The sequence below is a fragment of the Myotis daubentonii genome, chromosome 2 (genome assembly GCF_963259705.1).
Source record: "Myotis daubentonii chromosome 2, mMyoDau2.1, whole genome shotgun sequence".
NCBI classification, from domain to species: Eukaryota; Metazoa; Chordata; class Mammalia; order Chiroptera; family Vespertilionidae; genus Myotis; species Myotis daubentonii.
Window position 1 is genome coordinate 182,331,268 of NC_081841.1, and position 12,293 is coordinate 182,343,560.

Here is a 12,293-nt window from a genome sequence, read left to right on the forward strand (position 1 = left end):
TACGTGGAAAGACATGGAAATGCCCTTTCTGGGGTCAACAGGTCCTCCTGGGGAGCACTGATTTCCAGACTTCACTGTTGCACCCCGAACCCCACCCTCCTCCCAGCCCCAAACAAAGGCGCGAGGAGGCTGAGAGGTAAAAGTAAAACACCGAGCTGGCCCGGAACCACCCTGCGCTCAGCGGCCTGGAGGCGGCGGGACCGGGTCTCCGGAGGTGCCCAGGGGGGCGCTGAGGCTCCCCGCTGCGCGGAGTGGGTCTGCGGCTCCAGTGCCCTCCGTTCGTCGCGGAACGCAGAGTGTATTAATTGTGTGGGCAATTCATAAACTCGAAGGGAAGTGGATTGGACATTTCCTGGCTTTGGAGCCTTTGTGTGATGGTTTGTGCAGGCGGGCGAGGGGGTACGCCAGGGACGGAGAGGGAGACCCGGAAGGAGCAGCAGGACCCACCTTGCTGCCTTTTATTGCCCTTGCAATTGCTTTACTGCTCGCCAGTCCGCAGTGGTTTTCGCGAGAGCTGCCTCCTTGCAGAAGGGCCGGGTGCCTGGCGAAATTGGAGCGCCTGGTGCCATTTGGGTTGCGCCAGAGGCGGGTTCAAGGGCGAACACGGTATCCCGAGTTACCCCAGGGATTAAGGAAAGGGCTTGGAGGCGCAGCCCAAAGGCGGCCGTGGGTGCTCCGCTGGGAGGAGAGTTACTAGCAGACACTGAGAACACGGGAGATACACTCGAGAACGCTTTAAGCCGAGGTGAGATGGGCAAAGGGACCCACGAAGCTGCATCTCATTGAGCTGTATCAGGGCCGGAAGTGACAAAGACTTTGGGTTCAAGGGCTTTTTCCAAACGAGGCTCGCTAGGCATTTAGGCAGTGAGTTTCCCGCTGCCCGCCCCACCTGCACTCGGCAGGGACCAGATCCCTACCCTCCCACCCGCCCTCACACGAGCGCTCTGACCCGGGGGCACCGAGACCCGCCCCAGGGGCCTGAGCGTTCTGAGCGCCGCAGCCCTCGGTGTTGCCTCTCTTTTCCTCCCCTTTGAGCTCGCGCCGAGTCCTCAGGCTTCACGGATACTGTGGAGCTAAGAATAACCAAAATGTGCTTTTTGCTAGTTTATGATCCCTGTCACTTTTACACGGGCTTAACGAGGATTTTTTTTTTTTTTTAAGCAGAAGATTGGAACTGTACAGCTGTGATTGGGATTTGTCTGTTGTTTTGGGTAGTCAAGAATTGGACACACCCCATGTCCACCTGACTTTAGTGGTTAAAAGCCCTTGAAAATGATGGCTCTCTATACTTCCCCACCATTAAAACAAAAATAAACAGAGTAAAATTGGCCTGTCGTCAAATATTCTCATTTGGTTATCAATCACTTTTACCCTCAAAGATGGAAGTAGTTGGAGATTGGCCTTTGACCCACATTTCACCCATTAGAATTGGTAAATTCTTGGGAAATGCCTAATTGTTGTGTTTTAAAATATGCTTATAAGGTCAAAACAGGAACCACAAAACTCCCTTATGTGTTCACAGTTCATATAACTACCCAGTATTATTATTTGTATTGGCTTCAAGATGTGTTCTTCTCCCCCTTCGTTCTTTATCCTGAAGGATGTTTTTGGATGGGGGACAAAGGAGGAGCAGAGGTGGTGTGGTATGTATTTTTAAGTCTCAAATTTTGTGGGGAGCCTCCACACACACATTGCACCGCTTCCAATATCTGTACTTCAATATTTGAAGAAGCTGTTGAGAAAAATCAAATAGTGACACGTTGACGGATTTACTTGTGTAAGCAATATGGTTGACATATGGCATCGTTATTTATGAATGACAGCATAAATTGTATTACAAAGTCTATTGCAATAATACTGCAGTTTATTGGAAAGCTGCTTGCCTGTCACCAGTATTCAACCTCCCTGGATGTAGTCCGCCTGGGAGCCCAAAGGATAGCGGTCCTCAAAATAATTAAACACATTCGTGTAAGCTAATGCCTCCTGTTTTTAGGTTTGTTTTTGTTTTGTTTTGCAGCAGTAGAAACATTCCCATCAGGAAAGAGGAGACAAAGTAAGGACAACCAGTTTTCTTCCTTTTGCAAAACCACAACCACTGTGACATAGAAATGTTGCTGTCTATTATTCTGAGTCCCTAATGACAAATACGCAAACATTTGCATCCCAATCACTAAACTGCTGGTGAGCATATATTTTATAGAGAGACTTTTTATAAGCCCAGTTACAGAATAGTAAATTTTAACTGTAGGAAGAAGAGAAGTTCTTTTAGCAGACAGGAGAGGGCCTTATCCTATGATACCTCCCCATCTCTACTCAACCTCTCCCTTCTCAAAAATGGCATTTAAAAGTTACAACATTGGCTGAGATTTTCACGATTTCCCCTTCTTTTATATTACATGTCTCTAAAGCTCTGACAAAGAACTTTTGTTCTATGTGGGTTTTACTGAGGGGGCTCCCCCCCCACCACACATGTGGTCCTTCATGGGTCAGGGGTCGCCCAGCCCAGGAGTGGCTGAGAGGGCTGAATCAAAGGTGACCTGCAACTTAATATCCTGTTGATGATCTTGTTGAATTTATGAGTCTGTGATACAGAGGATGGTGCTGAAATCCTTTTTTGGGGGGGGGGGGGCCGGGGGCCTGTATATAGACAGCTGATTCTACATTTGTTCCTCCCATCTCTTCCCCCATATGCATCCCTTTCCTTAGGAGAAAATTTAAAACTTTGAATGATATAGCCACCAAGTATTTCTGCTTTCCAGTTTAAAGGTTGGTTGTTTTGTTTGTTGTTGTTGGGTTTGTTTGTTTGTGAGGTCTTCCTTTCTTTCTTTCTTTCTTTCTTTCTTTCTTTCTTTCTTTCTTTCTTTCTTTCTTTCTTTCTTTCTTTCTTTCTGCTGGCCAGCAAGATATACCTGTGTGTGCATATTGTGTGTATATATGTATTGTTTTTATGTATATGTACACCCAAAATACTCATCATATACAAAAGAGCGCAGTCAACCATTCACAGAGGCCCACAACCGCAATGAGGTGCTCAGTGAAGGAGGCCCGGGTGTTGGATGGGATTTTCTGATTTTTTAAGACACCCGGAATTCTCTGTCGCACTGCCATTCCCTCCATTTGCCATGACATGTAAGCCAGCCGGGGCGCCCAGGGGCCCCACCAGGCGGGGTCATCCACAGACAGCAAACCCCCCACTCGCGCCAGCTTGGCGCAGGCTGCGTGAGATCTTCAAAGAGCAATTTTGGAAAACTTACAAAAAAGGGACTTGTTTATCCGATGGAGACAGTGGTGGGTCCCGCGGATCTGCCTCCGCCCCAGAGGGTCCTTCCAGAAACCTGTTGAAAAAACGAAATGACTCACACGGCGCAGAACGCAGCCTGGCCGCCTTTTCCCCTTCAGCCAAGGAATCCAAATCTACTTTTGAGGCAATGGCTGAAAAGCCTTCACAGTCCCCCCCGCCGCCCCCCCACCCCCGGCTTTTGCTTTCTTGCGCGCGCGCTCTCTCTTTCCTTCCTGGAAAAAAAAAAAAAAAAGAAAGAAAGAAAGAAAGAAAGAAAGAAAAGAAATACTGTGTCATGAGGGAAAGGGCTTTGCGGTTTGTAGAGAAATAAAACACTTCTAAGAGGGGACGGCGACGTGACTTTGAACTTGGCTCAGCTCCTCTGTGTCCTGCGGAGAGAGGAGAGCTGGAGCGGAGAAAGAATAGCCAGGAGGGCCCAGCCTGCGGGGTCTCCGGCGGGAATTCAGGCGCCTGCCCCACTACCCCGCCGCGCGCGGCCCGCGGAATCCGGCGCAAAAGGGGGCCCAGCCGCGCCCGCCCCAAGTGCGGGCTGCGAAAGAGGAATCAAAAACGGAAGGAGAGAATGGGGCAAGGCAGAGAGGGACAGAGCCGCGGGGAGGGGGCGAGAACGTGGGAAAGGAGGAAAACTTGAAATCTGGTGGCTCGAAAGAAATAAAGAAAGCGAGGTTTTGGATGTGCAAAACGGCTATTCTCACGACGAACCTCTAATAAAACGTTTCTTTTGGCAATATTGTTGGAGCGAGCTTTTCCAGTTATTCTCTCCCTCACCCCATAGACATTGATGAGTAAACAAGTGTGAAAGGCTGTGCAGTGGGCGGTTTTTTGACTTCATGTAGCGGGGGCAGCTTTTCTGACTGGAGGTTTCTCTCTCTCTTCTCTCCGTCTCAATCTCAGGTTCCTCTCTGTTTAGGGGAGCAGTTCGGCATGTGCCTTCCCCCATCCCTCTTTGTGCAGAGTGTGGTGTGTGGGAAAGAAGAGCGTTTCCGCCTGGGAGGGAAGGCGAGCATCTCCAGCTACCAGGCAAACTCCTGGCTTTCAGACTAGCTGCTCCGGCCTGGCCTCCCTTTGACTCCTCCAGCGCTCGGTGGGCGTGGGGATGGGGACAGAGGGCGAGCACAGCGCCCCTAATGACAGGGGCTGCGGGGAGCTCCGACCCTGAGACCCACGAAAGCCGGGACAGGCTGCCTGGGCCGGTGCTGGAGACCCTGGGCTCTGCTAGCAATAGCGAGCGAGAGTGATCTTCCCGCGTTTTTGCCGGATTCATTCCAACACGAAAAATTTGAAATGCATGTTGATTGTTTTCTCTTACTGGAATTTTATTTCAATTCCCAGCACTTCGTAAATAAAAGCAGTTCTCCTCAGACCTTGCATTCACACCTTCGCCGCCTCGGGGCTCGCGGTTCCCTCTCCCGTTCCCTCGGAAGCGCAAGCCTCCCCTCGCGGGACAGGAAATGTTTGCAGCGGTCAACCTGGGCCCGAGGTGGGGGGTGGGGGGGGGCGGCCAGAGTCCCCTGGGCCGGCCAGGGCGGGCACCGCAAGGGGAGGAGCCTCGCGGCCCCACCACCATGGGGGTAGGGGGAGTCGCCCACTCCTGGAGGAGTTATAAAGATCTTCTCGAAGCCCCACCAGCCTGCAGCCTGGAGATTTCTTCTCCGGAGGCCCTGAGCCTGACCCACGGCCGAACTCCAACCTGAGCCTTGCTGGGCCTCGCGCCTCGGGCGTCCCCACACTTCCCACCCCACCCTGGCAGCGGCCTGGGCATCTGGGCATCTACCCCGAGGGTGACATTGTCTATAAACGAATTCCAAACGCTGATGCCCAGTGTTTACTGCTGTGATCGGAGCAGGGCGCAGGGCGCAGGCCGCAGGCCGGGGGAGCAGCGGGTGGGGGCCACGGCCCAGGTGGGGGGGGCGGTGTCTGGGTGAACGGGCGTACCTGGCTTTATCCAGGCCCACCATCCAGCACCTGTGTTTTCGAGACCCCAGAGCAAGTTTACAAAATGGGGAGAAAAGGGGTTGGGAAAGTGACCACCGACCAAGACCTCGGCGCCCCGGCCGCTCCTCGCGGCGCGCAGCCGGCGGGGCCCGGGGCCTGTGGTGTCCCAGCGCACAGGGCCTCCAGCTCCGCGGCCCGGGGTTAGCCACGTTCCTGAGCTGCCAGGGGTACCGGTTTAGGGGCTCGGGTCCGCGGGGAGTCGGTGGCCTCCGCGGAAGGGCGCGAGTGCAGGGTGCCGTCCCCTCCCGGCCTGGCCGCGCGCTATGCCGGTCGCCAGGCACTAGGAGCGCCGCAGCCGGCGGGGGCCGGAGGCGCAGCGCCGACAGCACGGGCTCGGCGAGGGAGGCTGGCAGGCCCGGGCGGCCGCTCCTCTCCGCCGCGGCGGGAGCACGGAGGCACGAGGGAGGGGCGGCGGACCCTCCGCAGGGCGGGGGCGCAGGATTGACGGGGCCGCGGCGGCCAATGGCGGCGCCGGGAGAGCGGGCGGGGCGGGAGCCGCGGTGAAAGGGGCGGTGTGACCTGGAGGCCCGGCCTGGAGCTGGTGGTAGGGAGGCCGGGAAGGGAGATGCGAGGGCTAGGGAGGAGGGGGGAGGGAAAGGAGGAGACAAAAAAGTAAAATAAATAAATAAATAAATAAATAAATAAAAGGCTTCGGCGTCGGTGGCGCCCACTGAAATAAACAGGCGGAGGCGATGGCGGACGGACCCCACCTCGGCTAAAAGGGGGGGACCTGCTTTGGCCTTTTCTCGTTTTCTTGGGCCGCGGATTCCGCTCCGTCCTCGCGGTTGCAGCTGGCCGCTTCTGGTCCGGTGCCCCAGGCCAACTGGAGAGAGGGAGCGAACAAGCTAGAGAGCACTTTTTTTTTTTTTTTTATTGTTATCGTTTTACAGCCCCGACTCCCCCTCCTCCTCTCCCTCTGCTTGCCTTCTCCCCTCCCACAGCCCCCATCTCCTCTCCTCCTCCTCCCCTCCTCCCGCACAACTTAAAGAAAGAGGGAGCCGCGCGGCCGCTGCCTTCATCGGGGGGAATCCGTGGCTGCCGCAAGTTTGCTACACCCGGCGCAGCCAATGCCAAGCGCGGAGGACGAGGAGGGCTAAACGCAGCGGCCGCAGCGCCGAACAATACCGGCCGCGCGCAGGAGGAAGCGGCCGACCGAGCGCGCCGCGGGGAAGGTGCCTGGCCTCCGCCCGCCGTCCCAGCGCCCGGCCGGCGGTCAGGTGGAGCCGCGGGCGCGCGGGGACCCGGCGGGCAGCTCGGAGCTCGCCTGCGTCCTTTTCTAGCCGGTCTGCCTGGCCCGCGCACAGCGTCCGCTCTCGGGCACCGCGGCCCCGCCGCCGCTGTGATTTCATTTTGCTGGTGCCTTTTTGCGTGGCCGGCCCCGGGGTTCCGCGCGGCGAAAGGGAGAGAGTGAGTGTGTGCGTGCGCGCGCGGGTGCGCGCAGAGGTGGGGGCCGCGGCGCTGCGCTCACCCCCCTTCGGCCCCCCTCTCCGTTCAGCTCCCCGCACCTCCCTACTGCTCCCTCCTCCTGCCCGCCCTCCCCTGCCCTGCCCGCCCGCCCCCGTCGCAGCTCCTTTAATATACTTTGGTTCTCCGCCTGGCTTTGGACTCTTCTCCTCCTCCACCTCCTCCTCCTCCCGCGCCTCCTCTGTGGCTGCCTCCTCCTCCTCTTCGCGCCTTCGCTCGGCTCCGGGCCGCCCGAAGCAGATCCAGGCGGCGGCGGCTGGAGCAGGAACGCGGCTCCCGGGGCTGAAGTCGCCACCGCCACAGCCGCCTCCGCTCGGAGCCGGGCGGCCGCTGGACTCGCTGCGCGCCGAGCGGGAGTGGGAGCCTAGAAGGCGAGGGTCTCGCCGGGGTCGGCGAGGCGGGCGGGCGCGCTGGCCATGCTTCTGGACGCGGGGCCGCAGTTCCCGGCCATCGGGGTGGGCAGCTTCGCGCGCCACCATCACCACTCGGCTGCAGCGGCGGCGGCTGCCGCCGCCGAAATGCAAGACCGCGAGCTGAGCCTGGCGGCGGCGCAGAACGGGTTCGTGGACTCGGCAGCCGCACACATGGGCGCCTTCAAGCTAAACCCCGGCGCCCACGAGCTGTCCCCGGGCCAAAGCTCGGCGTTCACGTCTCAGGGCCCCGGAGCCTACCCGGGCTCCGCTGCAGCTGCCGCCGCCGCCGCGGCACTCGGGCCCCACGCCGCGCACGTCGGCTCCTACTCCGGGCCGCCCTTCAACTCCACCCGGGACTTCCTGTTTCGCAGCCGCGGCTTCGGGGACTCGGCGCCGGGCGGCGGGCAGCACGGGCTGTTCGGGCCAGGAGCAGGCGGCCTGCACCACGCGCACTCGGACGCGCAGGGCCACCTCCTCTTCCCCGGCCTCCCTGAGCAGCACGGGCCGCATGGTTCACAGAATGTGCTCAACGGGCAGATGCGCCTCGGGCTGCCGGGCGAAGTGTTCGGGCGATCAGACCAGTACCGCCAGGTGGCCAGCCCGCGGACTGACCCCTACTCGGCGGCACAGCTCCACAACCAGTACGGCCCCATGAATATGAACATGGGTATGAACATGGCAGCGGCCGCGGCCCACCACCACCACCACCACCATCACCCCGGTGCCTTTTTCCGCTACATGCGGCAGCAGTGCATCAAGCAGGAGCTCATCTGCAAGTGGATCGACCCCGAGCAGCTGAGCAACCCCAAGAAGAGCTGCAACAAAACTTTCAGCACCATGCACGAGCTGGTGACCCACGTCTCGGTGGAGCACGTCGGCGGCCCGGAGCAGAGCAACCACGTCTGCTTCTGGGAGGAGTGTCCGCGGGAGGGCAAGCCCTTCAAGGCGAAATACAAACTGGTCAACCACATCCGCGTGCACACGGGCGAGAAGCCCTTCCCCTGCCCTTTCCCGGGCTGCGGCAAGGTCTTCGCGCGCTCCGAGAACCTCAAGATCCACAAAAGGACCCACACAGGTAACTGCGGTCCGGAACAGGGACGGGACGCGGAGGGGAGAGAGGCTGTGGTTGATTTGCTATCAAAGAGAAACGCACCGACCGCCAGCCTTTACTCGGGGACGGGAGATGTGTTTTTGTATGTGCAGAGAGAGCCGGCGGCTTGTTTTTGTTGGAAAATGAAAGCATATCCCTGGGCTGGGTTTTTCCATGTGTGGAAATTGAGTTTTAAATAACCGGTGTCACATCAAATGTATGCTTTGGGTGATGCAATTGCTTCACCCGGCTCATAATTGCTCGGCCCGGTTAATAATTTCCGTTCTAAATAGAGCGCACAAAATAAAACTGCTCTCCAACTCCGTGCCTGGGAAGGGAGCCGAGAGCGGATTTGCCAGCTTGCCTGAATGTGCTTTTCTGCTTCGGGTGGGTCTGCTTGAGTGGCTTGTGTGTTTTGCACTTATTTTCCTCGCGGTCCAAAACGTCTTTACAGGACTGTTTCGCATTAAAATGAGTCTGGTGTGAGCCCAAGCGGTAAAGCATTCCTAATTTTTAAAGCCCATCTCAGGCTTGGTCTCGAGGCTGTACGGCGAGATCGTAGTAGTTTGGGGCATTCTCTAATGGGTACCAGAGGGTTTGAGATTCCAAACTTGCACCTACAACCCCGTTAGCGAGCGCCCGCGGCAGCGCGGCCCGAGGAGCAATCGCGTGACATGAGAGAGCCGCAAAAGAACGCGCCTCTCGCCTCGTAGATAATTCATCCATGACCAGCCAAGATCGTGCCAGACGATTTCCTAAAAGAAAGCCAAATGTTTTAGCAACTTCCCCCGTCAATATTTACTCCGAAGTGGGGATGCGCCAGCGGCCTATTGTTCTCTTCCGGGAAGGGAGGGAGGCGAGGTGCGAGACAAGCGCTTAACAAGGTTTAAAATTTGAGAAATTTATTTGCATGAAATGCTTGCTTTCGAGTCCCGGGTCTGAGCGGATGTCTTTAAAAAACAATTTAGGTGCTAATGGAATTTAACGTTAAATGGTCCCGTTTCCAAGTGGAACAATGTCAGTTCTCACACCTCTAAATGACTCCAAGCGTTTGGAATTCTGGCAACAGGATGCAGGGGCCGCCAGAAAATTAACAGGAAGATTTTTGAAAGCCTTTGCTAATGCCCCCACCCCCACTGCCCAGCCGGTGCCTCTGCAATCTCGGGATGCTGCCTTATCTCTAATATTTACATTTTCCTCAAACTTATTTTTAAAAAAATAAAAATAAAAAGCCTGGGACCGAGTCTAGAATTATGGTTAATGTAATTTGCAGAATTTTGGATGAAGAATACTGGCTCAGTCACTATGCACAGCCCGTCCCCAAACAACACGCAGCAACTCCAAATCTAATTGCCTACTGGCCCCCGAGAGAAACCGACAGCAGCCCTGCAGTCTGTGTGATCTTCATAATGCCCCAAATATTTTGTCATAACAACAGCTTCTCCATGGCCAGACTAACTGGCTGGAAGCTTACAAATCCAAGAAGCTCGGTGGAAAGGCGGTGCTACCCCAGATTAAACATTTGAGGAAATGGGAGTCCGTCTGAAAGGAAGTAAGATATGAAATAAATGCGCAGGACCTTTAGGTGGAAAGGGTTAATTTCTTCTTAGTTCTGCCACGGAGGGGACCCATCTGTTGAAGGGACCCAGGCCCTCCTCGCTCTTCTTCCCTCCTCGCGGAGGCCTTGCCCCCTCCAGGGTGGGTGGGAGTCCCCCAGGGGGCCTGGGTGTCCACAGAAAGTGCCCATGTTTGCCTTCCACAGGCGAGAAGCCGTTCCAGTGTGAGTTTGAGGGCTGCGACCGGCGCTTCGCCAACAGCAGTGACAGGAAGAAGCACATGCACGTCCACACCTCCGATAAGCCCTATCTGTGCAAGATGTGCGACAAGTCCTACACGCACCCCAGCTCTCTGCGGAAGCACATGAAGGTACCACCGGGGAGGCGGGCAGAAGGGCACCTCGGCCGGCCGCCTCGCCGGCTCCCAGCCAGCCGGAACCACCTCGGCCGGCCTCGGAAGGCCTGGGCTCCCCAGGGCCAGGGCGACACAGGGTATTTCTGGGGTGCGCCTCCGGGGGCCTGGCCCCACAGCAGCTGCACTCACACCCAGTCCCCTTTGGTCTCCCCTCCCGGCTTTTGTCTTGCAGGTCCATGAGTCCTCCCCGCAGGGCTCCGAGTCCTCCCCGGCCGCCAGCTCGGGCTATGAGTCGTCCACGCCCCCAGGGCTGGTGTCCCCCAGCGCCGAGCCCCAGAGCAGCTCCAACCTCTCCCCCGCGGCGGCTGCGGCTGCTGCAGCGGCGGCGGCGGCGGCGGCGGTGTCCGCGGTGCATCGGAGCGGAGGCTCCGGCGGCGGCGGCGCAGGCGGCGGCGGCTCTGGCGGCGGCAGCAGCGGGGGCGGCGGCGCGGGCGGTGGGGGCGGCGGCGGCTCTGGCGGGGGCAGCGGGACGGCCGGGGGCCACAGTGGCCTGTCCTCCAACTTCAACGAATGGTACGTGTGAGGGGCCGAGGGGCCGGGGCCGCTCTCCCTCTCCCCGCCCCGCCCTGGCGCGGCGGCCCGCCACCACCCAGGGCATCCTGTGCTTGTGATGTTAAAATTACGAATCTGGTTTTTATGACGACAAAAAATGATTTTACCAGCAGGAGGATTTTTCAAAGTTGTTGTTTGTTGTTGTTGTGTTTTTTTAAAAAATAATCTAGGCATGGAAAAGCAAAAATATCCCTAACGGAGTCTCTGAAGCTGAAAATATAAAATAAGGAATAAAAAATTAAAAACATAAATAAAAACCCATAAAAATATCGAACCAAACCCCCTCTCCTTCCCTCACGCCCGCTTGCCTTCTCACCGCACTCCCAGTCTCTGGCAAACTGTACATAGCGGACTCCTTCCTTCTCCGAGGTGGTTTTAATGGCTTCTTGGTGTATAGAAGTTTGTCCATTTGTAATGCTCCGGATTGCGTTCCTCCCTGCCTCTTCCTCCCTTCCCCAGCGTGATGGGCTTTTTCTTTTCTCTTTTTAGTTTACTCGGTTTCTTTTTAAGTAACGTGGAAGAAAATGGTTTCTTTTGTATTGTGGTATTGAATATTGTGTTCCTTTCATGAGGCAACTTGATTGTAAACTTCATGCAACTATAGACTGGAAAAAAACGAGCCGTGCCAAAGTCTCCCTTTTTGTCTCTTCAGCATACTGATCCACACAGCGCACACATACACACCACCACCACCATCACCAACGCTTGTGAATGTATTTTTCTGTTAGCTGGGTTTACCTGTGATGTTTTAGTGCTTTTGCGAGTTCAATTTGTTAGTTCCTGTATGAAAGATTGTGGGGGCGGGGGGGAAATAAACGTCGTGCCGTTAGCTTTTTCCTTAATAACACCCTTCCTTCTGTAAATACCCGTTACCATATTTATCCATTTGTAATTAAATTATGGTATTAACTTGCTACAGAGGAAACAATATTTATAAAGAATGTTTCTTAACTATAAATATGTACAATTGTGGGCATAAACTGTTTCAGATTTTTTATTTGAAGGTTTTAAGTGGTTTGATCCTTTCTTGTGATATGTTTTGAAAGTCATGCATACAGAAATATAATAAAACGTGTTGAAACTGCATGAACATACTGGTTTTTTTCTAGCGAAGTTATTGAAGAAAATGGGAACAGACAGCTGAGGGTCCACATGGGTATGGCTCAGCTGCCTGGATGAATGGGAGCACCACCTCACAGGCTGGAGAGGAAGGTGTATGTATGCATAGAAACGGGGCCCAGCTCCCCTTTGGCAGAAAGTCTCAAAATTCCTTTCTGTGTCCTTTGTTTCATAGCTGAGAGTGAATTAAATTTTTGGAAAGCCCCTGTGAGGAAGGGCTGCAGGAACCTTCAGAGTTTCTAATGGCTCCATTATCTGGGGGAATGCCTTTCTTTCAGCTATTTGGACTGGATTTAAGAGCACTAAATATTTCCTTATTCTTTGTTTTCCCTCATCCCTGCCCCCTTCCCTCTCCCTCTGAAAAGCCGAGGTACAGTTATTTTTAATT

At 55.7% G+C, this 12,293-nt stretch overlaps 1 protein-coding gene across 1 annotated transcript; it reads left to right on the plus strand.

The window, feature by feature from the left end:
* Window positions 1–6,645: 6,645 nt before the first annotated feature.
* Window positions 6,646–11,872, plus strand: ZIC2 (Zic family member 2). The gene is made up of 3 exons (XM_059685038.1): window positions 6,646–8,248; window positions 10,026–10,189; window positions 10,407–11,872. Exons 1-3 carry the CDS (start codon window positions 7,177–7,179, stop codon window positions 10,755–10,757), a joined length of 1,587 nt encoding a protein of 528 aa, XP_059541021.1. The 5' UTR covers window positions 6,646–7,176; the 3' UTR covers window positions 10,758–11,872.
* The last annotated feature ends 421 nt before the right edge of the window (window positions 11,873–12,293 follow it).

Excerpts from the sequence above, each read along its gene's own strand:
- ZIC2 (XM_059685038.1), top strand. The coding sequence starts at position 7,177 with ATGCTTCTGGACGCGGGGCCGCAGTTCCCGGCCATCGGGGTGGGCAGC. Across the intron at positions 8,249-10,025 it reads CCACAAAAGGACCCACACAG|GCGAGAAGCCGTTCCAGTGT; the intron begins GTAACTGCGGTC and ends TGCCTTCCACAG. Across the intron at positions 10,190-10,406 it reads CTCTGCGGAAGCACATGAAG|GTCCATGAGTCCTCCCCGCA; the intron begins GTACCACCGGGG and ends TTTGTCTTGCAG.